General features: G+C 43.8%; 1 protein-coding gene across 1 annotated transcript in view; it reads left to right on the forward strand.

The window, feature by feature from the left end:
- Nucleotides 1-4,521: 4,521 nt before the first annotated feature.
- Nucleotides 4,522-27,124, forward strand: part of TFCP2L1 (transcription factor CP2 like 1) — a 31,822-nt gene continuing 9,219 nt past the window's right edge. Inside the window, exons 1-6 of the mRNA XM_074910631.1 lie at nucleotides 4,522-4,623; nucleotides 8,912-9,063; nucleotides 23,489-23,565; nucleotides 25,166-25,271; nucleotides 25,543-25,649; nucleotides 26,233-26,385. Of these exons, the coding sequence (XP_074766732.1) occupies nucleotides 4,562-4,623; nucleotides 8,912-9,063; nucleotides 23,489-23,565; nucleotides 25,166-25,271; nucleotides 25,543-25,649; nucleotides 26,233-26,385 (657 nt within the window). The 5' untranslated portion in view covers nucleotides 4,522-4,561. The remainder of the gene's footprint in view (nucleotides 4,624-8,911; nucleotides 9,064-23,488; nucleotides 23,566-25,165; nucleotides 25,272-25,542; nucleotides 25,650-26,232; nucleotides 26,386-27,124) is intronic.

Here is a 27,124-nt window from a genome sequence, read left to right on the forward strand (position 1 = left end):
GTAGAACAGGAAGGTGACTGTAATAAGAAGGCGTTTGGAAGCCTTTGGCGAGAACACGTCAGAGATGGTAAAGATAGAAAGGATCCCAGTGAGCATCTTCATTACCCTCTGTCAAACTGCCCACAGGACCTAAATTAATTCCTTTCTGTTCATTTTTTTTTTTTTTTTTAGGAGACAAATTTAGTCTTGATTTATGTCTAGGAAATGGGGATGGGGAAAGGGAACTCTAAACCACAAACTTTGAGAAAGTTGCACTCATGGTTTATTACTTTCCTAGCTAAATTATGCAGTCTGTTCTTAGCCTCGGTTTATTAATTTGCAGTGTTTATTCCCTGGCTTCTGTATCTTTGCTGTGAGGTTTAGGAGCATTTGTTATGAAATGTTGATTTCCCAAGTGAGTATTTATAGACTATGTTTGAGTCACCTGTTAATCTTTCTCTGGGTAAATAAGCTCATTTTTCTCACTATAAGGCACATTTTGAAGACCTTGTTCAATCTCAGTTTTTCCACTTCAGCGTCCTCCTCAGTTGTAACACCAAGCCTACATTCGTACTCCTGGTGGTAGGCATTGCTCTGAACTGCTGACTGCCAGGTATGCCCTGAGGTGCGGTTCAGCAGAGGGCAATGGGAACCCATGGAGGATGGTTTCCACCTGAAAAGTGGACCTGCACAGGACTGATGAGGATACTTCAGGGCCAGGGAGCTACCTGGGAGAGCATGCACTTGCCACTGGAAACTGTTCCAAACCCTATGAAAGACAAAGCAATGTTTTCCCAGGTTTTAGAACAATAAGGGCTGTATAAAAGCTGATCCCTTATTCATTCAGATCATCACAGTTGATTAAAACCTCGGGTTTTCAGTCTTTTCTAGTTTCTAGTGCCTTCAGTGTTTCCAAGGGAAAGTAGAACAAATAAACCAGTCACAATACAGCCCCTTTACTTGGTTATCTTGCAGTTTACTTAAATATAGTTGCACCAAGGATCACCAAGTCAGAGGCTGGAAACCTGTATGCTAAAATACACACAGAGGCAACACAAAAGGCACCACGCTGATTTTTTTTTTTTTTTTTCTTAAAGCATATTCAGTGCTTGGGTGATCATCCCAATAAGTCTTCCCAAGTCTCTGCTGTTCATTTCATATCCCTGCAGTTCATCCAGACAGGCTGCAACTTGATGGCCCACGCATCAGGAGGGAGTTGGAGTAATCCCTGAATAACCTTGACTAATGCCATAATGAGCTAATGGCAGCTTTTAGAGGCTCTTCAATACAGTATAATGTTCAACCTTGATCCTTTAACTAAGTTTATTTTGGGCTTCATGAACACAAAATTGCTTATCTGACCAAGAAGCTCCTGTTAGACTTTTCAGAAACAATTCAGATGTTTGTGGTGGAATTCATAAAGGTATAGAGATGCTTTGTTTCTTTTGAGTTTGGTGGGAGTTAAGTGCCTGATTACTTTTACCATCTGAGCTTTTACTTAGCCATCTCTGCAGTGTTATAATGCTCCCACGCTCATATCCCTTTAGCCTCTTGACTAATGGAAGCACCTTTTTTCCAGTGGAGAAAGGGAACAGAATATGTGATTATCTCAGACACTTCAGTGCAAAGTCTACTCAGTTGGCTTTAAGTGCTGAGAAGCTGATCTAAACCTCTTGACTTTCCAGGAAAGCAGATGAAAGACATACATGTTCCCACTCAGTGCTTAGTTGAGTACTGACCGGTGAAGGAGCAGAACAAACTTTTGGGGCATCTTAAACTGAAAGCAGAGATATTAATGCTTGAAGGTTTTTCGTGTTTGGTTTGTTGTTGTTGTTTGTGGTTTTGTGTGTGTGTGTGTTTTTTGTTTTTGTTTTTTTAATCAAAAGGACTTACATGCTTAAAAATATTGTTCTTCTTTATGCCAGCTTGAACTCACTGTCACAGTAGTTTTGTGCCCAGGCACAGAAGTCCACAGGAAAAGATACTTATTTTTAAAATACTTTTTCACACAAAAAGTGTCCTTAGGTCCCTTCATAACATTACCTCGAGTAGAAAAATCCATCAAACAAAATATTCACTCAATCCCCTTTAATCATATGAGCAAAGAATTTTACCGTGGCCAATTGAATAAACATCTAAAAAGAGAGCTGAAGAGCAATCAGCACAGTAGAGGGAAAGAAATTACTTTCATCTGAGGGAGAGTAGGAGAGCAAAGGGAGGTTTGGGTGAGAAAGCTGCGATGGACAAGATTTCTTCTCTGAGGGGATGTGTTAGGGGGAAGAGGAAGAGCAGACGCTGGGCGATCAAGGGAGTCCCAGAGGGAAGCAGGGGAGGACTTGGTCTGTATGATGTGGTGGATTTTGAAGATCAGGACAGGGTATTTGATGCTGTGATGCAAACTTCAGTGCTGGGGGGAAGAGCAGGAATTAGACCAGAAGAGGGCTGAGATTTCTTTCACGAGAGGTAGACAAAGAACAAAGATGTCTTTTTTTTTTTCTTTTTTTTTTTTTTTCATCAGATTTGGCTAAGAAAGTGATGGGAGGGACAGGAAGATTTAGAGGACAGGGCTGCTGGCAGAGTCTCTGTAAAATTAACTACTAGATCTCACCTTATTTTCTACATTCATCAAGAGTCCAGAGAGGAAACAAATGGGAATATTTCTAAGTCATTTTCCCTACAACATACTTACTTTCTAGAAAGATAGTAAAGAAAATATTGACATGCCAGACTTGGCAGGATCCTTTGTTTCATACTTTGGGGTCATTTACTCTTACACTGGACTTCATATATCTTCAGTTGGTGCAGCAAAGTGCTCAAACTGTGGAAGTATATTTACTGTTTTAGAGAGGTCCTTAGACACCTCAGCAAACTTTGCCTAGTTTCTCTGTCAAAGAGCCAACAGACTTTGCTCAATCAAGGTCTGATCAGTTGCTGCTGCTCCAATGTTGTGTGAGCAGAGCTAAATATTTTTAAGAGTATGAAAAAGTGACAAGATGACTCCAGCCATTTTGCTTTGAAAGAACCAGGTGTTTGTCTAGCTGCATAGTAACAGAGAATAGAAACTACCTTAAAGGCAAATTTATATGTGCTACTTCTTAGTCTGAAACTGAGACAAGCAGATATAAATGATGTATCTTAAAAACTTTAAGACTTATAGTACCTCTGCGAAGCTACTTAGTTACCCTTCACGTTACCTTGTTCTTCACCCCACGATACATCAGGAGATGAACAGCCAATGCCTATAGTTATAATATATATATATATATATATATATATATTTGTTCTCCCTCTGGCTTGACCTAATCATGATCTATAGGAGCTATGACAATATCAATATTTTATAATCATAGCAGGATAATAGAAATTTAATCTGACAGTGAAGTGGCACTATCTCAGCTGTGAAATACAGCAGTACATAATGATATATGCTGACAGCTACCCTGAGTAAACTGCCTTCTTCTCAGCTGAAATTTGACCAGGAAGCTTGTGGGTAGGAAGCCTTCTGCAAAACCGTTTGGAAGATTTTTAATGTTTCAAAGTAATTGAGGATCTGTTTCCATTTCTGCTGGTGGATAGACAATAGGACATCGCCAAATGGGGAAGCCCCTCTACCCTTTTGTTCCCCCTCCCCGAACTATCAAACATGGGAAGGATGGATGGGGACAGGAAGATGCCCTGAGAGCGGGGGGTGTGTGTGTGTGTGTGTGTTAGGAAACTGATGGGTCTGGACAGCCCTGGAGGTGAGGACTGGGAGCTGCAATTTGAAATGGTGAAGAAACAGGTTTCTCCTCACTGAGTAGGGGAGTTGTGTTAGGAAAGACAGAAGGGTTTTGGATGGGTTAGGGGGGAGTTTAGTCCCTGACTCTTGTTCAACATGTCCTCTGACAAATTACTTTGTCTCTTACTGTCCCACATGGACAACAGCCCCCTCACATCACCATGGAGCACGGGCTGGTGTAAGAGCCACACAGCGCAGAGCTAAAGTCATCAGCCGCCCTTCACTTAGAACAACAGAGACTTCAGAGGAACCTGAGCCCGGCTGAGGGGGCTGCCAGGACACCCCCGCGGCTCGAGGGGAGCGGGCTGGCTTTTAAAAACCCGGGGCAAGGTGGGGGGCGGACGGCCAGTCCCAGCAGAGCCGATGGGGAGCCGGGGGTCTCCCCACGCCCCCGGGCCCCGCTGAAGCCGCACCGGGGCTGCGAGGTGCCCACGGCGGGGCCCGCCGGGTCCCTCCCCCGGGCCCGTTCTCGGGGCGAGGCCGCCCACCGCCCTCCCCGCGTCGGGCCCGTCCCTCCGCCCCGCGGCTGCCCCGGCTCCTGCGCCCCGGGGCGGGGGGGGGGCGGCGGGGCGGGCCGGGGGAGGGCTCGCCCGGCTCCTTCGCCCCGGCCCGGCCAACCCGCGGCCGCCGGGGCTGAGCCATAAAAGCGCCGGGAGCCGCCGGGGCCGCGGCTCCAGTTGGCCGTAGCCGTGCCCGGCGCGCCTCGGGGTGGGCAGCCCGGCTGGCCCCCTCCTGCCGCCCGGCCTCCCCCGGCCCCAGGGACCGCGCCAGCGCCGGGCCCCCTCCCCGCCCGCCGCCCCCAAGATGCTGTTTTGGCACACGCAGCCGGAGCACTACAACCAGCACTCGACCGGCAGCTACCTGCGGTGAGTTCCCGCCCGCTCCGGGCGGCGTGAGAGCCGCGGGGCGCCGCCGGCCTCGGCCGGGGGGAGCGGGGCTCCTGTAGCCCCAAAGCCGCCCCCCGCCCGGCCGGGACCCCGCGGCCAGCGGAGTCGCCGCATCGCCCGGGTTAGCGCTCTGACTCCTTGGGCTCCCCCTCCTCCTTATTTTCTCTTTCTCTCTTTTTTTTTTTTTTTTTTAAATTAGCGCCTAGTTAGACCACGATCCGCAGTTTTGCTTCATTGCTTTTGCCGGCTTCTCTTCCCAAGGGCTTGGGTAGCGCATTTCAAAGTGAGAAGGTGAGACAGTTGCAAAGCTCTGTCAAAAGTCTGTGGCAAACGTCTACTGGCAAACTAAGAGCGCATCCAGTTTTCTCAGGATGGGATTTCTTTCTCTTCTTTTTAGGACGATGGGTAAAAAGCTCAGAATTTCACTTTCTGAACTTGTCTAAACCAGCTTTTTCCTGCCTCCGCACAGTTGCGTTTAATTAAATGTGCCTAATTTAAGCACAAGGGCTGCTAAACAATAGTCTGTAGCATGTGTAGCACAAACCCGTATTTCCTCCCTCCGAAAAACAACAAAGTGGACAACTTTGGGAGTTTCTTTTCTGCTGGGTGCTTATGAATTATTTTTTCTTTTTTTCTGAATATGTAAAGCTGAGCTCTCAGCTGGTGTCAATTGCTGCTGCTCCACTGAAGTGCGATTTTGCTGAATTGCAGCGGTGGAGAACCTGGCTGTGGCCCAAGAGCCTTGCTTTCAAAATATTCCCCCAAATAACCACTGTTGAGAGAACACTGAGTTTGTCTGGCGAAGCACTTCGAGCACAGATAATACTTCCCTTTCAAGGAGATGTGCAATTCTGCTCTCTATCAGTGTTTTTGCAAAGGATTATTTTTTTTTTCACTAAATAACAATCTCTCATTATCAAATTATACAATACCGTGAGATTCTTGCTTTCTGGCAGCTTCTTTGCTTTTCACCTCCTCCCTCTATCCCAGTAATTCTGTTTTAACAACAAAAGTCTTGTTTTCTCTTGCTTTGTGCTTGCAAACCTGGTTAGTTTAGGACAGTGAGAATGGTAGTAGCAGAGGAGCATCAGCATTGGTACTTGTGTGCACTGTCTCTCTCTGCGTTAGAGAGCATTTATGGTGCTCAGGCTGCTTCATTAACTCCGTGGATTTCTAGCATGAGTGCTACAAGATCACCAAGTCTGGGTCAGGCTTAAGCCCACAATTCAAATTCATTTAACTGTCCAGAAAACACATTAGATTATTTTTGCTGGCTTGATTCTAGCTGGGGGGATAAGGGATGCTTGATCTGCCAGGGAGGCTGCTAGTGTGAAGGTAACTTGTGGGTGTTTTAGGAACGAAGTTCAGCTGTAGTGAGTATCTGCCACTGTGACTGTGGTGTTCTTGATCTGGGACTAAATGCCCTAAAACCGATTTTATGGCAGCAATGGCCTTAGCTGTTTTGGGGACGGTCAGTTGAGTAAAACACATGGTTTTTTGTAGGGACCTCGAATTCTGGCCAATTCATTCTCCATGGGAATGTATCGAGACATTAATTTCTAGAGGGGCATTTTTCTGTTGAGCTGTGCCTTTCTGAAGGCTCTTCTTACCTATTTGTAGTGACTTTGTAGAGGAAGCTAAAATAGTACAATCCTTGAAGTAGCTGTAGGAAAAATTTGTATCAATCATACTTAGCAGAGATCAAACACTTTGTGTGCATATGAGACATCTGTGTAAATTCTACCATAAATCAATGGTATTTGTAGTTCTAGCGAGACAATACTACAGAAAAATCCTCATAAATCTTCATTCATTTTTATGAAACCCGGTATGTATTTTACTCTCTGTTCTGCCAGCTGACTGGACTCATAAATAACTCCCTTCCCAGGTAAGCGGACTAACTTGGTTAAGACTAGAACTAGTAAAACTTGAACATAAAGCTGAAACTTGGGAGAGTTTTAAGGGTGGGCCACCCCCACCCCCCCTTTTTTTTTTTTTTTCAAGGATGGGAACTGTTGTAAAAAGCTTTCTTTTTCCAAAACTTCATTTGTAACTCTTGAGTGAAGAGAGCTGAACAAATATTGTGATGGCTTATATACCTATAACTTAGAAATTCTTTTAAGCCTTGATCTGTTGCTCACATCCTTCTAAGTTCCAAACACTTTTAATAAGGTGAATGTTTTATAAGGGCTTGATCCAGTGCAAAGGACACCACCAGCCATTAGTTCAAATGCTGCAGGAATAAAAATGTGATTAGCTTGTATGGCTTCATCAGTGCTTTAATATGCTGAAGCTTTCCAGAAAACAAATCGCAGATTCCTCCATGGTTATGGTCTTCAGTGATCAGACAGCTGTTCCAGCAAGTGTAGGGGTGTTGAGCCCAATGTGAAATTCGATATATGAATTCCGACTTTCTCTTGCCTATATTTTTCAACTGTTTCAGATGAGTCGTACAAATTCCTCACACTTAACTGTTGAACCTGGGTGTGATTTTGTGCACTGTCTTCTGCAGGACTGCAGAAGCTTTCAGGATTCAGAGTTTTTGACAATTTCTCATCTGTAAAGCAGCACTCGTTCCAATAGCATTGTGCCAGACAAGTGTGTTAAGAGCAAATGTTGGCATCTGGGGTGAGTGAGATGACTCTGTGGAGCGGTATCAGATCCTAGAGTGTGTGGAGCAATACTATTTCAGAAATCTACTGCAGGCATTTCTGTCCCTTCATTACTGTAGTAAATCATCATAACTAAGGGAAAAAAACCCAAACCTCTCTATGGCTGCAGTTAGGCAAGAGCTGTGATTATGTCAGTAATGCCAGTAAGCAAATGGGGCTGGATGCCTTAGAGTTGGTGATGATGTGGAGGGGATGGTGTTAGAAGAGAGCATGGAAACAGGGATGGGTGCTTTTTTTCTCCTGTCTGTATCTGAAATGGCACGGTTTGTTCTCTGGCTTTATTTTGCCATAAATAGGAGTACCTGTGTTTGAATCAGGCACTTCAGTAGTTTGCTATAAACTGCTGCGCCGTTTTAACTCATAACTTTCATAGCCTTCAAGGCTGTGGGTGCTATGAGTGAACACAGGGTGGATCATTAACTGAACGTAGGGCAAGGGAAAAATTCTTAATGCTCTTTCCATGGGGACCATGCCTGTACATGCTGGCATGTTTCTGCACAGTTTTTTTCTTAGAGCCTTTTGTGTATGGGATTATTGAAAGGATCAGAACTGCAGCCTCTGTAATGGGAATCTCAAGTCCTCACACATGTGGAGGAAATGGAGGAGAAAAAAAGAAAATAATTTCTTATCTGAACTGCCTGTGTTCAACATAATCCTCCTAATTTGGAAGGATATTAATGTCCTATTAAGTAGGCAGACACAATGATCAGAAATGTTAGGAACATAGGGAAGGCTAATGTGGTTCTCCAGTATCAGACATGCTAAGATAAGGATGCTTATTCCTGACATCTCATTTTGTGCTAATCATTCTGTTGTGCCCTCACCCTTGCTAATACCTGTTCTGCTTGGGGATTAGTGTGGGTTGGGATCAGTCTGACACTAAATCAGCAGGCAGGTCAGCGTGAACGTTTTGTAAAGGAGTGAGAACTGGGACTGCGTACAGGTCTTAGTGAAGCTGCTCCTGAGCATTTGTGTATTTATGAAGGTAGCCCAATGCTGATTTAAGAGCTGTGTGATTCCGTGAGTGCAGGGAGATGTTAGGAGTTAACTGATCCAGCAGTTCATGCCATCATTTACCTGAGTATCTCCTTTTTACACCAGAGCTGTGTCAGCTCCTAACCCTTGGCTGCTACCTGAAGACATTTCACTAATCAATCTGACATTTGGCTATCAAAATAAAGTGCCCTTTCTTGCTTTTTTTTTTTTTTTTTCTGAAAGGCTTTCATTTAAGAACCCAGGAACTCTTAATGTACTTGCACAAGGACAAATAATCTGGTTTTGATATTTTTTTCTCATCAGGAAGACTGCTTAGCTGAAAAGTAGATCTGATTTACATTTAAAAACAAATTAATTCTCAGGTTCTCAGAAATACTTATTTGTTTAATGTTGTGTTCTTTTAGGTCCAGTGCTGACATCCTAGAGGCTGAAGTTGCCTTGTTGTGTTACAGAGACCAAATTCTTTCTTTTTTAGCTGTCATAACTCTATTTCAACAGAGACCATCTCTGTTATCTCAGACCATGAGAATCAACTGCAAATAGAGGCTAGGATATTCCATTAAGTCTTTGTAACTAAATGTGTGAATTGTATGTTGCAGAGATGTTCTTGCACTGCCAATCTTCAAGCAGGAAGAACCGCAGCTGTCTCCTGAGAACGATGCCAAACTGCCACCCTTTCAGTATGTTCTTTGCACAGCCACATCGCCTGCTGTGAAACTGCATGAAGAAACCCTGACCTACCTCAACCAAGGTAGGGTTTGTACTACACTGAAGGAGGGCATATTTCCTGGGAACAATCCATGAGAGAGATTTAATCCCATATTTGTGCCTTACCGGGAGGGCAGTGGGATTGGAAAAAGAGGGATAGAGATGGGGAAGGGGGATGGAGGAAAGGAGGACTATTTAATTTTTCACGTTTATACAGGATTGTCAACTGTTATAAAATAATGAAGCACCACCGATTTAGCTGTTGACTTAAAGCAGCATTATAGCATGCACAGTTCCCTGTGGTCAGCTACTGGCTTGATCTCAGACAACTTAAACTGCAGCCTGCTACCTTCATTTTGAAAGGCCAGATTAACTAAGCAGATTGGAAAATTGTTGGTTGGAGAGGGCTTTTAACATTGCAAGCCCCCATGGGCTGCTGGTGGGCATTGCCAGAGAATGAGATAGCAGGTATCCAAGGGCTCCTTGGTCTGGGCAGAGTGTGACATTGCTCCCACTGGCTGAGTGGTGTGGCTCTGCTCCGCTCAGTCCCAAACTTGACAAGTTGCTGGGGTTCAGTGCATCAAGGTCCACTATAACTGACCTCACAGGCTAATTTTTACTCCTGGATAAACAAGCACTGTGTGTTTCTCCAGGCTTTTTTTCCCCCCTTTGGCAGAATTTGTGCAGACACATCTGTGGCTGGAGTTTGGCTGTCACTTTGCAGCACCTCCTGTATATGGGTCCCAGGGGGATCAGACCTTGCCAGGCACAAGTTATGCTAAAACTTACTATGCTTATTTTCTGCCAGGTTGTAAACAAGGGCATTAGCCTAGCAACAAGCTGAAGGCTGTCTGCCCTGTTACTGTGATCCTCTCCTGCTTCAGGACACTGCCCCAGCCCTTTAAGCTTTGTGCACTGAGCATGAAGCTCACTCAGGTGCCTCTCTGGCTAGGTTTCTCTCAATGCTTGTGCAAATCAGAGCCCTGACCTCCCTTGGACTCTGACCTCAGGTGCTGCTGGCTGCTGGATCTGTGTTGCTAGCTGGTAGAGACCCATGGAGCCCCTGCAGAAAGATCAGCCAAGTGCTGCAGACTCTACCCAAGGAGCCAGATGTTTCCTGTCACATAAACTGGCACTGTGTTGTCTACCAGGATCCAAAGATGATTGAGATTTGTGACTGTGTCTTCTCAGTTTATCCATGCAAATACAGCAGACCCCAGGAGGTGGCATATCAAGAGTGAGATGGAAATGAATCTTTCTGCAAAACACAATTCTTTCCTGTTTCAGAGTAAAAGATTTTATGTTGTGAAAAGCAGTTGATGGCCAAATATTTTAACATACATGCGGCAGTGCCTGCTTCTTTACCTTATAGTAGGACAAAAGTTAGTCAGCTCTTTACACAATAACATGAGTTTTTAAAAACTGTATGACTAAACAGTCTATGTTTTCCTATGCAAAGTAAGCCTGTTACTACTGCCTTTGCAGATAGACCATGTTGTGTTAGGCTTTCTCCTATTACTATTGCAAGGAGTTGTCTCCTGCTCCAACTTAACACAGTACTGACCTGTTTCCTCAGTAGACCACCAGTTCTTGGATACCTTCTGCATCAGTCTTTCATCCCTCAAGGGGGGAGGTGGGATGTTTCCTTGCAGAACATATCCTGGAGAGCATGAGGCTGGAGAGGCCTGGAGGAACGAAGCAGGGATGAGTCTGGCAGGAGCTGTGCAGTGAGGCAGAGTTGGGAAGGGGCTGGGGAAGAAGTAAGAAGTGGGTGCTCCTTAGTGCTGTTGGCTTGTCACAGTGGATGGAAACAGCGCCTTTACCTTTTCATAGAGGGTCTTTGGGGTGATTAATGGTAAAAGGTGGTGCCTCTCCTGTCAGTTTGAATGGCTTACTGCTTTCTGTTCCTCTTGGCAGGAGCTTCGCACCTGCCCGCCACCTTCTCAGGAGCATCCTTACCTCATTTATTTAAGCTTCCAAGCAATTTGTTGTCTTCCTTGCATGGAGATGCTCTGGGTTTCTTGAAAAGCCTCTTGAAATTCAAGGCTCTCTGTATGTAGATGAATTTTTTTTTTACCTTGAAATCTTGCAATGTACCTTCTTAAAAAGCCATTCTGCTCCACTCCAGAAGGTTGTTTCAGAGTCCACACCATTGACTGCACTCTTGTTCCCAGCAGTGACTCTTCCTGGTAGCAAGGGCAGGCCTTGAGATTAAATTCATCTGATATGTAGTCTACCTTGATACTAAGCCCCTTTGACCAAAATACCTTGCCTGTGACAGTTAGGAAAGAGGGACTGGAGTCTCCTCCCATGTGGACATGAGCTGCTGTGAGGATCTTGTAGGTTTATTGAACTACAGCTATGGGGAGAAGAAGATGCTGGACACACCTTTCAGCCAGCTGGGGAGTCTTAATTGCTGTTGGCAGGATATCAATGAGGACATAATCTGGGGTTAAAAAGAGATGGGGATTGGTTTTGCAATTTCAGGACAAAGAATCAATTTGAATTGCCAGGTAACCTCCCATTTCACTTAGAGGTTTCTGTTTAGGAGTTTCTACACAAATGGGTATTTGGTCTTTCATGACGTCTGTGCCAGAATCATGTTCCTCATGCATTGGCCTTCTGGAATAAAAAATAGAAGGTGTGTCTGTTTAAAAGCAAAAATTAAGTGAAATTTTCTTTTCCTTTCAGTCTCACTTCTCTGTGGGAACCACTTTTGATTCTTGAGCTATATAATTTCCCAGCAGGTACTTGTTGCGTAGATATTTTCCCATCTCTTCTCCAAAACCAGAGAGAGTGCTGCAACTCTTTGCTTTGACCTGCTCAACACAAGCCAGGGAATCCCACCCAGGTGCTGCCACACTGATCTCAATAGTCCTGCCTGAGCTAGAGCTAAGTGGAAGTTGAAGGCTCTGAAATTTATCCCATTAATAGAATTGTGTTGTTTGAGCCTGAAGAGGTGTGTCAAGGAGATCTCGAGGCAGCCCAGGTCTCTGGAGCCAATACTTATGGCACAGCAAAGAGCTGACTGACTCCAGAGCACTGTGACCCCTGCTGCAGTCCCATAGCCACCTCTTGAAACAATTTAGACCATTGCCTACACCTTACTGCCTTATGCTGACTGTAAGCAAAGGGATGCCTCTTGCACCTTACCCTCTTTCTGTGCTTATCATGGTTTGTCCAAACACTGTTACATAAAACTTCCCTTCTTCCTTTTATGCTTTGAGTTTTGTGATGGATTACTTTAGTGAATGGGTAACTTCATTAATGGATGTCCCTCCACCCTGTCTGTGATGGTGAGAGTGTCAGTCATAGCTGGCTCCTAGTAGGGCAGATACAAAGGCACTGTGGCTCTCCCAGCTCCAACAAAGCAATTCGCATTTAGTGTAGTTACCCAAATTGCAAGGACTGGGTTTGGGGTTTTCTGCTTGCTGGGTGATTTTTGCCACTTGCTGTCCAAGTATTGCTTCCTGACTTGAGCTCTTCACTACTCAGTAACTGACCTTTTGTCACAGTGAAGCAGCTCTGCTCCATGCCCTGAAGCACTTACTCCACATGTGACTGGTTCAATGGTGGTTGGAGTGGACCAGCTCAGGAGATAGTCCAGGTATAGAACTGGGTAGGAGAAAGGTCAGGTCTAACAGAGCTATGGAGTGGGGAAAGCTGGAAGAACTGTCTAGTAAATTGAAGGCCAAGTTGCATAGCAGAGATAAGAGGAATCAGTGGAGAGATGCAGGCAAGATCTGAAAGCTTTTCATATGGGCTAGAAAGAAGGGCCATCCAGTGGCTGTGTTTGTGTACAAACATGAGAGGGATGGGAGAGGACTCCAGGCTTGTGGAGCATAATGAGTTTTCGTGAGCCTTGATTCTTGCTGGGTAGACCCAGAGAGATGGTCAGTGGCATTGAGGAGGAAGAGATCTTTGGCCTGGGCTCTTCACAAGGGTGAAGGAGGAAGCTGAGAGAACGGATGTTTTCAGCAAGGGCAGGGGAAGCATTTGTGAGGGAGCATAAGGGAATGAGCTTAACTGTTGTGTTAAGTTGACTTGGGGACATTCGGCAGTGGCAGGCTCCCAAGCTTGTCTGCTCCAGTTTGAAACTCTGAGTGCTCGCTGGCTGCAGCTCTAGAACCATCCTGTAAATGAAGTAACTACAGTCAAATCCTTAGCTTGGTTTCCAAAGACTGACTCATTACACTTGTCTTTCCTGATCTTGTCGTCTCGCCCCCCCCCCCCCCCCCCCCGCCTTCCCGCATTCCTTGAAACTGGAGCCAGAGCCTTGCTAGCCCAAATTGAACATGCCCTAAGGATTAGCAAACTAAGATCAGTTTCTACATTAAGAGATCTTTACTGTACCTCAGGAGGATTACTCATCTGATGGGACAAAGTAGAGAGTTATTAGTATGGTGCCTTAACACCACTCCACCTTCAGTCCATGAAACTGGTAAAGGTGGTGTCCTCACATTAGGAGCTGCTGCTGGCATCGCTCCTTTGGTCAGGGATCGCATCTGTCAACAGGGCTACACTGTCCAGAAGTCCGCAGCACAAACATGGCCTAACGTTTTTGGAACTAGCCCGCCTCTTAGCACTATTTCAGTGTCTCTTGTGGATAGGGATTTTCAGACAAACAATCAACTAGCAACCATATTACAAACCACTGCTTTAGCAAGAAGACTTGATGCAGTTGCATATTCCATGGTCTGCAGTCATATGGGGTGTGGTTTGACCACGGCTGGTTCAGACTAGTTTCAAACATGGACAGAAATGAGAGCAATGAAGGTGGTTCCAGAAATTGCCCTAGGAGGAATGTGGAGGAAACAAGCACTGTACAGTAGATCTGAATGCTAATAAATGTGAGGAAATAAAATCATTCCTTTAAAAAACAAAACAAAAAGCTGAAAAAACACAAAAACCTGAAAGTCATTGCCCAAGGGAATCGGCTTGTAGTGCCAGACCACATGTGGACTGTGAGTTATTCAAGTCATGATTTTTTCATGACCAGCATTGGGTTGGCTCGGAGCCTCAGATCTAAATTACTCCAAATAGAGGGTGGTTAAGGTTGATGGGAGAGGGTCACTGAGGGCAGGCTGTGTGATAAATCCAGTCCTGTTGCCCAGTGGTTCTTCAGAGTAACTGGCTGTCACCTGCCTGTAAAGTTTTCCTGGGCTTTGTTCAGCTCTCCAGTTCTGCAGTATGTGACTTGTGGTTCTTGGCCACGTGAGGATTTTAGTATACAGCTGGTTAGGGTTAGGAAGGCTGGCCATCTCTGCTTTACAGTGTCTTCCAGAAGTCATCTTTATTGCCAGTCCTAGACAGTTCAGAAAAGAAGCCAAAACCACAAACCATGAGAGAAAACCACTAACATCTGAGAAGACCTGTGATGATATTGGGAGAATTGCTGTAGAGGTGCATAAGCAACAGACGCCTCATGAAGCTAAAGATGGACTTAGTTTGAGTCTGGGTCACACCCCACATTTCAGTCTCCAGGTGCAAAAGCACACAGCCAGGTTCAAGACACGTGTGCACAAGTGTGGTACACTTTAAGATGTGCTGTGTTTAAAATCATCTGGGTGTTGTCCTGCCTCAGCTCACTGCAGACGTGTTCTGGTTTCTCCTCCAAAGAAAGGTGGAGAAGGCACTGGGCAATGAGCAGCTGAAGAGGACACTTTGAAGGCAGTTGCTGATTGCTTGGGTAGGAGGTGAGATCACTTACAACAGAAGGCAAAAGAGAACCGTTGCCTCCATTAAAAAGTCTAAAGTTCAGATTTGGTTTTCTAATCTTCTACAGCCAGAGAACCCAGTTTTAAACACTGAGATGCATGGTAAATGAAAAAAGCTGGTTTGTATTGACGTTAACTCCTACGTAATTGAGTTTTTATGGGGTCACAACTGTCTGAATGTTTGTAGTTTTCCTGGAACAATTCTTTATTTGCCTAAATGAAGTGTAGAGAAGGCTGAGTGACCAGCTCTGCTTGAGTGTACTTCTGGTTTAATTATAGCTCTGTTTGTGGGGATATTTTTGCTTTGTCGCATGCGAAGAACTGCCTCTTTTCCTAACAATCGCTGCCATTACTGACCAGCCCTTAGGTACTTCAAGGAACTCTGCTGCTGGTGACCTCTCCTGTTTGAACATGCACTCCATCCTTGCCTGAGATCAGAGGCACAACAATGACTTTGTGTCACTGAGACTGTGAATATCAGGTGCTCCCTGGTGGCTGCCCACCTATGCATCCTTCATCCCTGATTACTGTGGGGTACTGTACTGCTCCTTGACCCCTTTCCACTCTGTTCCTGGGTTTGGATGGCTTAAAAAAGGGCTAACGAAGCTGGTTTGTCTTTTCCCATTTCTGAGACTGGCTGCTTGGTGGTTTTGGTTCTTGTGGTGCACCTCTTCATCTTTGGAGAAGGAATTTGTCTCCTGCTTGACTCTGAGGACAGTTCTGAGTAGGTTCTGGTGTCTCAGCTGAAGCCATTAATTGTGCTAGCAGCAATTTCCCCATATGTCTGGCAGCTCTGTCTTCACTTGGCAGCCCAGGATAAACAACCCTGTCTCCAAACCACACCATCCCTAAGCTCACTATGAATCTTGCTTCAGATGACAGGGCACCTCTGCATAAGTAGAGCATCTGACTTCTGTTGTCCCTAGGAAGCTAGAATCTCAGTTGTCTTTTAACCAAGAGGCTGTTTTCTATTCTTTCAGTAATCCTTTCTTCTGTTGCTAACATCTGGATGAAATTCAAATAGGATTGTGAACTTGCTGGATTGTAGCCTGTGTACAACTCCTACTGGAAGCCCCTAGACTGCATTTTGTTCTCCCACTTCCATAAATCTTCAATATCTGTGAAGGAAGGAAGAGCTCAGATATTCCTCTGAGTGTAGTGAGAAGTAAGAATATCTGTAAGATTTTTTTCCTTGTATTTCATGTCACACTTCTACTTTCCCCCATTATTTATATCTACTTTGAGATTCCTGTAATTATGACAGCAAAATTTTTGCCTGTGATTTTACAGCATTTGATGTTTGTATCAATGTACCTACCAATCTGAGATCATATGGAAATTTTCCAGTTAGTGCTCTCTAATTTGCAGTGTCCTAAAAGATCACATTTTAGGTATCGCTAATAAGCTTGAGAAATAATGCAGTTCTGACATGATTAGCTGTTTTTATAGGAGTAATATATGATTTTTTTTTCTAAAGAGGCCTGAAAAACCCACCTTTTTTTCCCTTTACTTCCTACCAAGCATTTATTAAGTATTTTTGAAACTAGACAGCAAGTACTCAAGGAGTGAGATTCCTCTTGTAGCTTAGTGCCACATTTGTGGCTGGTGTGCTTTCATGGCATGGTTGCCAATCACATCTTCTCCCCTACTCTGTGGTAGGCACTGACTGAGCAGCCACATGCGGGAGTGGGACTTGCTTTCTTCCAGTTTCTTACTGGAGAAACATGGCAAAGGAAGTGACTTACCTGAGGGCATCTGAGGGAGCTGCTGGGTAGGGTTAGGAGTCACATTGAGCTCTTCTGTATCCCTATTCAGCACCCTTGCCCGGGACCATTCTTCTTAGTTATCTAAAACTCAAGTAAATATTACACACAAACCTACTCTTACAGAGCCATAAAACCTGTTGTCCAAATTGACTTAGAACAGGTTGAAACCAGAAAAAGCCTGTATTTTTTACTTACACAGAGGGGGCTGAGGTTTTCTGAGCTGGACAGATGTGACAAAGATAGTCCTAGGTGTTTCAAGTACATGCTAGAGAAGTGGAAATACAGGAAGAAATTATTTTCGCAGGGCAGATATTTCTTCAGCCTTTCGTCATAAGTCCTTAATTTCTTCACTGACTAATTTGTATTAAAAATCAAAGTTTATACCAGGCTTAGATTAGGTAGGGTCCAACAAAGTGGATGAGGTCTATGCAAAAGAAGCCCAAGAGCATACAGTGAACTTAGCAATGGGAATGTTTCTGTGTCTGCTGGCTGGTTTTGTGTCCTTGATTCAAAGCTAGGCTGTAGTCTTGGAGGAATTAAATGTACATCCCTCTCTTTTGAGTGGAAACCACTGTAAATGAGGAGTTTCTGTTAGTGCCTGTTAGCTATGAAGTGTCACCACTGTAAAACAGACCATCTTCAAAAGTCTGGGAAGAGTAGGGCTCAGCCAAATATTCATATAGTAAATGAGCACTGAAATTTTCTTGCAGCAAACTTGGCTCCAAGGCATATGTTTGGTTTTCCCACAAGAAAGAGGTAGGGAAAGAGAAAGAAGGGGACAAAGAAACCCCCTCGAGTTGAGGGCAGATTGTAAAAGGAGGAAAAACATAGGAAGAGACACGATGACAGTGAAGCATGATGACAGTGAAGCTCTATGGTGTGGTAGTAGAATTAGTCGTTGAACTGATTTGCTTTGTTCTTGTAGTCTTGCTGCCCTGGTGGTAGTGGCAAGTAGGACAGGCATCCTCAGTGTTGGACTCGGATGGGTACTAAAACACAGTACTCATCTGAGTGGAGCTGAGGTAGCTTTGGTGCAAAGTTAAACAGGCAGGAGGCAGGTGAAGGGCAAGATTGAATACTAAAGCAAGGCAGGTGTAAATTGGGGTGGTACTTGTCACAGTACAAGCAAGTTTGGGAGGAGACCACACAAAAGAGGAGTTAGTGAGAACTGGTCATGACTGGGCAGCTTGATATGGATACAATATGGACACTGAATACCAGAAACTGGGAAGATATGGCCAGAAAGGGCTGGCTGTATTCACCCTGCTCCATCTCTGGGTGCTTATAACGGGGTGCTGTGTTGAAGATGAGATGTGGGACAAGGTGGGCCTGCGGTGTCAGGATGACTCTTTGTTCCTTTTGCATTTCCTGAACCACAGTTGGTCCTCCTTTGCAGGATTTCCATGTTCCTAGCATAGTGGGTACTTTCAGGGTGGCCTATTGTGTAGTTGGTGAATTCATAATATCCACTGGATAAACATCTCCTACAGCATCTTGTCAAATGAGGCTGCAATAAGCAACTGCAGAATATCCACTGCCATTTGTGGCCTAGGGAGGGAGGATTCTGCCCTTGCTCCTTGTCCTGCAGAGTGTCTGCACATGGGACACTTCAGCAAGTCTTATGCGAAGTTTTATTTTTGCTTTTGTCTGGCTAAAAAGGTGTGGGCAATCAAGCACGCAAGTTCAGATGCCAGCTCTGTCGCTCTTGCCTGTTTACCCTTGGGGGTTCATTAATCTTTCTTGTCAGAGGAATCTTTGTGTGTGCCTGATGCCCTGAATAGTTGCATTTGACTGTTTCAAAGGTGATCCTCCTGCTTGCTGGATATGCTTCAGTTTGGGAGGATAAATTCTTTTTTTTTTCTGCCCCCTCCTCCTGCGTGCTGCATTTGACTGTCAGCATTCCTTTGCCTTTATCTGTGCACTATTTAGGATGTCCATATAAAGTTGCTAAATGGAATTTTTATTGGCCAGCCTGGCTTAATAATCAAACAGTTTCCAGGCTGGTTCTGTCTAGTGCTGTGTGGATCCATTCTGAGAAAGAGGACTCGCAGTTGGCTTTTTTTTTTTCCCCCACAGACTTTAGTTGGTGATATTGCTTAGTCTAAGGTTAGGGTTTAATTAATTGCTGGAAAGGCAAGCAGACTATTTAGCTAAAGTAAGTAAATCATATTGGTCTGGAATATCAGTATCCTAATTGGAAATTAGTATATCGTATCGGTGTATTGTGCAGAAAACCACAAAATGCGTAGTACAAGTGGCCCTTGAAACCTAACACCAAAACAAAAAAAAGCAAGCAGGATTTTGTGGTTGTGTAGCAAATAATCTTTGAGCAAAATGTAACTTTGAGCTTGAAATAATGATAATCTTTTATAATCAGAAATCACCTAAAATTCCTGATGGCTGGCTAAATTCCATCAATGGACATCAGTTAAGCTGTTATGGCTTGTACCTTTTAAACAGGTGAAAGTGTTCCCATGTTGAACTAAATTATTTTTCATCTGTAGTAAATTGTTGCCTTTCAGTTCTTTTGTTGCCAAAAGTGGTCATGCCTGCATTTAATGTTAAATTACCAGAGACAATAAAAATTAAATGTAAACAGTCTATAAGGCCTCTCTAAGATAGATGCAATTGCTTTATGAATCACCAAGCAGGAACTCTCTGGACCTGGGTGGTTACTACTTCATTGGATACTACTCTTGTTTGTAAAGCAGAGTTGCTCAAACTCTAGCCTAGGAGGAGATTGCATAAATTTGCTGTTGCTCAGGGAATGTCTGTTCAAAACACAAATTACAGCGTATCATCACTCACCCAGGTTTTTATTGGTGCCCCTGAAGCTCTCAGTGAAGCTGCGAGACAAATTGCATCTCAGGAATTTACTGTGGTTTTCTAAATATTTATTACCGTTCTGTTCTCTGCCTGAGGTAGGGAAGAAGGGTTGTGGCAAGCTCTGGGCGAGGGGAGCACTGGGTTGCGCAGGCAGCTATGCTGGGGATTTGCTTGCAAAATGTCCTCTTTATTTCAGGTGGTGACAAAGATGCGTTAGGTGCTGTTGTATGCCCGTGTCCCATACTACAGTGTGACCAGCGGCCAGACTGATCGCTGCCTTTGAAGCCATCTTGAACCTGTGGTGGTGCAGCTATGGCTGATGTTGAGAGCATGGAAGGAAAAAGGTTTCAGCAAGTTGCTGGCCTTTAGCACTGGGTTTAAGACTAACATTCAGCAGTGTTGGATATCATTCTGGTAAAAGGGGGCTGCTCGAAAACTGCCACTGCTGCTCTCCACTTCCACAGATGTTTTCTTTTCATGCTCTTTCTATCTGAGTCCTGTGAATGTTAAACCCTTGGCAGCTGAGGACCAGATACTGCCTTGGTCAAGGTCAGACCATTCAATCAAATCATTGCAGAGTCTCAGCATTGGTACCCTCTGCCCCTGTGTTGTGGTTTATACAAAAAAGAATTATCTTTATCCCAGCTGAAACCACGACAGCCTGTCTCCAGCTTTACCACCAAGCATTGACTTAGGAAGATTGTAGTCTAACTTGTATTAATCTGTATTTCTATCTGAGGCAGATGGAAAAACAGTATAGGGGAACTATATATATTTCAGGTATATGTTTTGGGCTTAGCTAGTTGCAGTCTGTCTTGGGAAGTGGGAATACAGTTTCTTTTAGTCACACTTGCAGCCACATTTTTCTACAGATTTAGATGCCTGAGTAAGAATGACCTGCTACTTATTTAATTTTAGAAAAAAAATTGTCAGTCTGTGCTTGCTAATGCTGGTGAGTCAGTGATTCAGGATTCATAGGTGATCAGGGTACCAGAGCCTTCAGTGACTTCTTTGCTCTCTTTGATGCCAGGGGGAGTTCAGTTTTCTTCAGGGTAGGTCACTTTATTTTACTAAGGGATCTTGTTTTCCAGCATCCAAGTACTGATTCTTTAGAACTTTTTTTTTCTCCTGCAATTGTTACAATTACAGGTCTGAGATTGTAATTCACCATTTCAGAGTTTTACTAGTGATGTTGGAAAACATAGGGTAAACAAGGTTTAGAAGGTATTTTTCAAGAAAAAGATATAATCAAAGCAGTTTGGTGCTATGAAGGTACAAGTATTGGAATGCTGTCCATACTATACCAATGAATTATGGGTATCGTTAGCCATAAAGCAATGAGTTTGCTGGAATAAGTTGTAGGGAGAATTCGTTTTTCAGAACCAGTACCAAAATTTGCATATAAAGGAATTGTGAGGAATTAGGACCAAATTCTCACTGACAGAGTTCCACAAAGAGGGAAATAAACTGCATGTTTTCTGAAGTTTGGCTGGAAGCAGTCTTGTTTTGATAACAGTTCTGTGTAGTAACTGGAGTGAGACATTCAGAGGTCAAAGGGAAAGCAGTTAGCATAAAATACCATTTCAACTGAGGTTTTTCATGGCGTAAACTGAGTTCCAGGGCTTACATCAGATGACCCATATATCTTTCATCAAAGCATTTTATTTCCCCTTTGGCTTTCCATTTAATATTAACTCTGTCTCCGCTGCAGTTTCTTTTTTACCAGTGAGCAGAATCTAACTCCATCCAAGCTGAATCCCACCTGTTAGGAGAAGATGTGCAGTGCCCGCTGTCTGCCAGGCTGCAGTACTGTTCCTATCTCGTGCAAGTGGTTGAAGGTGCATGCTAAAGAGGTTTTGAGTGCTTGATGCTAGTTTGAAAGGAACATGGCTGATGTTTTTATGCTCATTATTTTCTTTTGTCTTATTGGAACTAAAAATAAGCAAATCAGGCTGACCAAAGAATAGGAGTGTGTCGGTGCACAAAGGTGACCCCAAAACCTGCTCATTCCTGAGATACTTGCTGAAGGGCTGGCAGTGCTTCACGTTCTACCATTGCCTTCCTCTGTAGCACAGCTCATGCCACTTAATTTCTCTGTCCCCATTACCCCGAGTACAGTCATAGATGTATTTTACTGTCTCTTGGGTGCTCATGGTCTCAATTCCTAAATTAATTTTCCATAATGATTAGTCAGCTTCATATTTACTTGGGAATGAACTGTAAGTGCAAGAGATGCTTGGCTGTGTAAATTTGTTTGAGGCAATGAACTGTATCACTGGTGAAATCTGTCCCCAGACTGAGCCATTCAGCAGCCAAGTACTTCATACAACATAGATACACATGTACAATGTATACACAGGTACGTAGTAAAACCGATGTGGCGCTTAGGGACATGGATTAGTGGTGGACTTGGTATTGCTAGATTAATGGTTGGACTTGATGATCTTAAGGGTCTTTTCCAACCTAACTGATTGTATGATTGATTCTATGGGAGAACCAGTTTTGGGAACCTGAGCCTGACCTTTTTATGCTAATATGACCGTATTGATTATGTGGGGAGATGTGAACCTCTAAAAATTGCCAAGTGAACAATATTAACATGTATCTGCAGAAGCATTAAAAAGTTGCTTGAGTTAAAGTGTGAAGACCTCAATTTCAGGACTGTGGCTTACGAAATCCACTTTTGTTCTCCAGCAATCTTCAAAGGAAGGTCACTGTTGTCATTTTGGTTTACTTAAGTGCAAGGAGATGGGAAAAGTTCTATGCTTAATTTGGTACTTCATGTGGTTTAGGTTTATTCTCCCCTTTTCTCTCCCCATGCCCTAAGCCACTTGCTGGATTCAAGGGTCATTTCCTGTTTGCAGAACTCCTATTGACATCAGTAGGAGTGTTGTGCAAACATCTGGAGCTTCAGTATGGCTTCTCTTGTATTTTTTTTTTTTTTTTTTTTTTGCCAGCCAGCTGAATAAGCACAATGATCCCTGCGATTGAATGATATGGTCTGTACTCACACGGGCAACTATAAGATCTGGGATTCCCAAAAGGGAATCTGCCTGAAACACGGTGCCTTTCTGACACATTGCTGTCATAAGTCTTCTATTTCTAGATGTAGATCTAGAAATGTTGCAGTCTTTGTCTCTGCTGGTAGCAACTGCCTAGAGGGAGATATATTTGCTTTGCAGTTTTCTGCAGGGCCAGTTTTGCAGAGGTACTGGTTGAGTCAGAAAACCCAAACTGATCTCCTCCTTGGTGCCTACCTTGTCATACCCTGTACATTTTTCAGTAAAAGGGAGGGATAGCAAGATGAACAAGAAAAACTAGCTATAAGGTATACATATGCTCCATTAATTCACATGATATTGTCCTGCCTCTGTACTGGCTGTAGGTTTATTGTGAAGAGTTGGTCCTGTACAATGAACTTTTGTGCTGTCTTCGCCATTTGTGTCTCCTTTGTCTGCTGTCAGCCTTGGAGAGAGATGTTATTTCTTAAACCACTTAGCTAAATTCTACTGAACTGGCTAAATTCCTTACACCAAGGGCAGTGGGGTGCTGGAGTATGAATTCCCTTCCTGGAGTTGGTCCTTGCACATGCTGTAGTACCTATTGCTGCTTCCACATGCATGTCTGATGGAATATTTATGCCCTGGGCAGCCGCATTGAAGGTTTTATGGAACAAATCTTGTATTTCTGGTTCACCGAAACACCTTACAGGCCTGACTGCTCTCTGAAGAAGGCGAGATTTTGCCCAAGTTACTATCCTTTGCAGAATAGTGCCTAGACCTGTCCTGCCAGCAGCTCTTCACACAACTTCAGCAGAAGGGACAGGCAAAGGCAGTGCTGTTACAGCTACATGACACAGGGGGACAACTGCTTCAAACACCTTGGCGACTTTCTGAAGGGTGACCAAAATCTGTAGCAGCCTCGGGAAACAGACTATCGATGCCCTAACTGAGAGCTTTTAGTTGCCAAAAGACAAACCTTCCCCTCAGATTTCTGCTGTGCTTTAGTGCCTACTCGATTACTGGGGCAAATGCATTATGTTACCAAAAATGAGCTTTCCCTGATCAAACGTATGCTTTATTAGCCACGTTAATGCCAGCATGACTCTCTCATTGCTACAACGTATTAAACACCTTGGAAATGTTTCCTTAAACTCTAGGTCAGTCTTATGAAATCCGTCTACTTGAGAATAGGAAATTGGGAGAGTTTCAAGATTTAAACACAAAATATGTAAAGGTAAGGAGAAATATAGATTTCTTTTCTTCCTGCTACTACATACAGCCTCTAATGAAGGGCCTGACCTTGCTCACACTGAGACAATGGAAAATAGTTTACCGTTGCTTTTAATGGGAGCAAGGCTGATGGAGTTGTTGAGTACTAGTTTCATGGGACTATGCAGCTTGGCTTTACAGGGCTTTAGGGGAAACTTTATTCTGCTTGTGATCAAGACCCCAGAGTTTCACTGTGAATATTATGTTTGGGGGAATCCCAAAGTTCAGAGGTGAACATGGTCAAAACTGCTGAGAGGCAGACTTGCCTCCCTTCTTAGCCCCAGCAACACGCCTGGGTTGTTACGTGTCAGATGGAGGACCCCGGTGTTTACATTGTTCTGCCATGCAGATTCTGCATAGTTCCAGTTTACTTTGGTAATGGGCATAATTATGAACATACAGAACTTGATTGTTTGGTTTGGGGGATTATTTTTTGTTTGTTTGTTTCGCCCCTCCCAAAATAGTTCAAATTCAAAACCTTTGGTCCAGACCTTGGTTCTGGATCCAACCTTCAAGCCTTCCTCTGCCCAGTTCTTGGCTGTTATGCCTCAGGATTTCTTTTGCGACGTGGGGCTAGTTGCAAAATTTGGATTCCAATCTGGATTTCAGATGTTGTCTGAGTTTAGGCAGTTCTCTATTTGTCTTTTGGCCCATTTCAGGAAGCATGTGGATTGGGATTCCAATTTTGCAGGCGTTCCCACTGTGGCTGGCTTACTTCTTGGAGCTAGGGTTTGATTTGGGCTTTTCTCAGGTTGATTGGCAAAAATTGCTCACTCATTTGATATGAAAGTCCCCGGCAGGAGCACGGACTTGAGAAACTGGGATGTAAGGGGTCATTAACTCATCCAACTGTAGCACTGAATATACAAAACGATATATTAATTAAGAGTACTTTGGACTTGTCTGCCCTGGGGATTGCCTTTATTCCAGCCTTTTTTCTCCAGTTATTGACATGGCTGCACCATTGCAGGCCAGAGATGAAAAGTCTCCTGTTACAGAAGCTTTCCTATTTGACACTTGTTTACACTGGGGCAAATCCAATGACTGGCTGTTAATGGCTGGAATCAAATTTAATTCCCACTGACAAGGTGTCTGGGCTTGTCAGCTCCACCGGTGCAGGGACAGGTGAGCTGGCTTTCATGTTTGCTCATCAGAGTGGGATATACTGGGCTTGGGGCATGGTACAGACACATTAAATATTTCCCCCAGGTGAGCCATTTTGGGTGTGGAGGCAGTATAGTGATGTTTACATGGTGTGACACCAAAGATTAGGTGGACATTGCTATAATGCTTCCAGACCTAATCCCAGAAAGCTGTACAGGGCTTCAGTATGCAGTGTAAACATGTCCTGTGAAGGGGAAAGTGTGTTGCTCTTTCACTCAGAGGCCCCTTAGGAATTTGATAAACATGGTGATGGGTCACTTAGGTGGACCCTCTACTCTCCTCATGAATGGGGGTGACAAACGTAACAGATCAGCTTTTTGTTCTACACTGGAAAACCAAAGTCATATCAAGAGAAGGGCCTTTGGATCACGTTGTTTATCTTGCTATCTTTTCTTTAACAGAGCATAATTCGTGTAGTTTTCCATGATCGACGCCTGCAGTACACAGAGCATCAGCAGCTCGAGGGCTGGAGGTGGAGTCGGCCTGGGGACCGCATTCTTGATATAGGTGAGACTATTTCATTATGGTTCCTGTGCAGTGTTTGGAAACAAGATGCTGAATGATGTATGGAGTGTTTGCATGTCTGCTGAGGTTTTTTTATATCCTGCTCTCTTAGGAATCCTGTATGTGTTTGGGTGGGAAGGAGGTCTAGCACTGTAGGTCCCAAATAGATATATCATTGGTGGCTTCGCTTTTCACATGCATCTTGTAATTGTATGGAAATGCTTTCTCTTCTTCAATTTAATATTTTTAAAATTTTAGGGGTTTTCTTCTACAGATATTCCGCTGTCAGTTGGTATCTTGGATCCCAGAGCCAGCCCAACCCAGTTGAACACTGTTGAATTTCTGTGGGATCCATCAAAGAGAGCCTCAGCATTCATTCAGGTAAGAGAGAAGTGATATTTCTGTCATAAATACAATGGTGAGATATCTTATAAAGGCCTGGAGGGTTATGGTAGCCAGGACCCAAAGAGAGAAAGATGCTAATGATAATATACAAACTCAAGTGACAATCACATATAATGAATTTGTAGGATGCTTGCTAAACCAACTTGCTGGCTACTTGCTAGCTTTGGAGTACTACCTGCTATAGCTAGGATTTTCTTTTTTTAAAAAATTGGTGTTGTTTTCTAAGCATGGGTTTTGTCTGGAGGAAACTGTTCACAACCTGTTAGTTTTGCTTGTTTTTCCATTTCATGAGTGTTTCTTGTCTGAAATGCCAACTATCTGTTTTTAATCTGTATGTGGGATTTACTTAAGTAAAAGGATGCTTTTCCTGATGCTCTGTTTCTTTATGGGATGCTTGTTCTAATTGTTTTGTCCTGATGAAGAGAAATGAAAACATATTAACTCTTCTGCCTGAGTTTCTCAGGAGGAGCCAAAACTTCATGTTCAGGCAAAATCTGAAATTCAAATTTTCAAAGCTTCCAACTGTCTCCAGAGATGAGCACAGCTTTTGTTTTACCAGGTACATTGCATCAGTACAGAATTTACTCCACGGAAGCATGGAGGAGAGAAAGGGGTACCCTTCCGGGTGCAAATCGACACCTTTAAGCAGAATGAAAACGGGGAATATACAGAACACTTGCATTCTGCAAGCTGCCAGATCAAAGTGTTCAAGGTATGAGGTAGTTTTGGCTTTGTCATTAACTAGATTAAGACACAGGGACATGCTCAGTTTTTAAATTGTGTAGGAGTGGTGTAAATAGTGGAGTAAAAGAACAGACTTCTAACTGGGTATGTTTAAGATCTTAAACAGGGCTCTTGCACACAAAGTGACATAAACACTGAACTGCACAGCAATTCTAGTTAAATTCAAATGACCCAAGGGCTGCACCAAGACTTAGGCTAGTCCATTGTGTCTTGAACACTATACAAAACCAGGGTTATTTAGGGTATTCACTGTGTTCTGATGCTCCTAGGCGATGAAGATACTACAGCATCTCCAGTTTCTTTGATTCAATCCTTCATGAACAATGAGAGTGTATCTTGGAGATTTTAATTTTTAAATGCCTTTTGCTTGTTGCAGCAGATTCCTTCTCCATGTTACCTGGGGGAGAGAAGGATTCAGAGAGAAAAGCATCTCTGAAGCTCCTTATCTGGACATGGCAGACCTGTAGCCACTTAACAAGAAGCTTTTTGTAGGCCTGTTTTCTCAAAGGATCTGCTGCTCCAGCTTTGCTCCTATGAGCAGTGTCTTCCCTGTGCCTGGAGAGATGTTACAAATACTGGTTGAGGTGCATAACTCGTGGGGCTCATGGTCTGAAATAGTTGATAGCAATTCTCAGGACTGTGGTCAGCTTATTTTGGAACTGCAATAGGCATTAATGGAGGATGCTGTAGAAACAGTAGAGATGCTT

The sequence above is a fragment of the Athene noctua genome, chromosome 7 (genome assembly GCF_965140245.1).
Source record: "Athene noctua chromosome 7, bAthNoc1.hap1.1, whole genome shotgun sequence".
NCBI classification, from domain to species: Eukaryota; Metazoa; Chordata; class Aves; order Strigiformes; family Strigidae; genus Athene; species Athene noctua.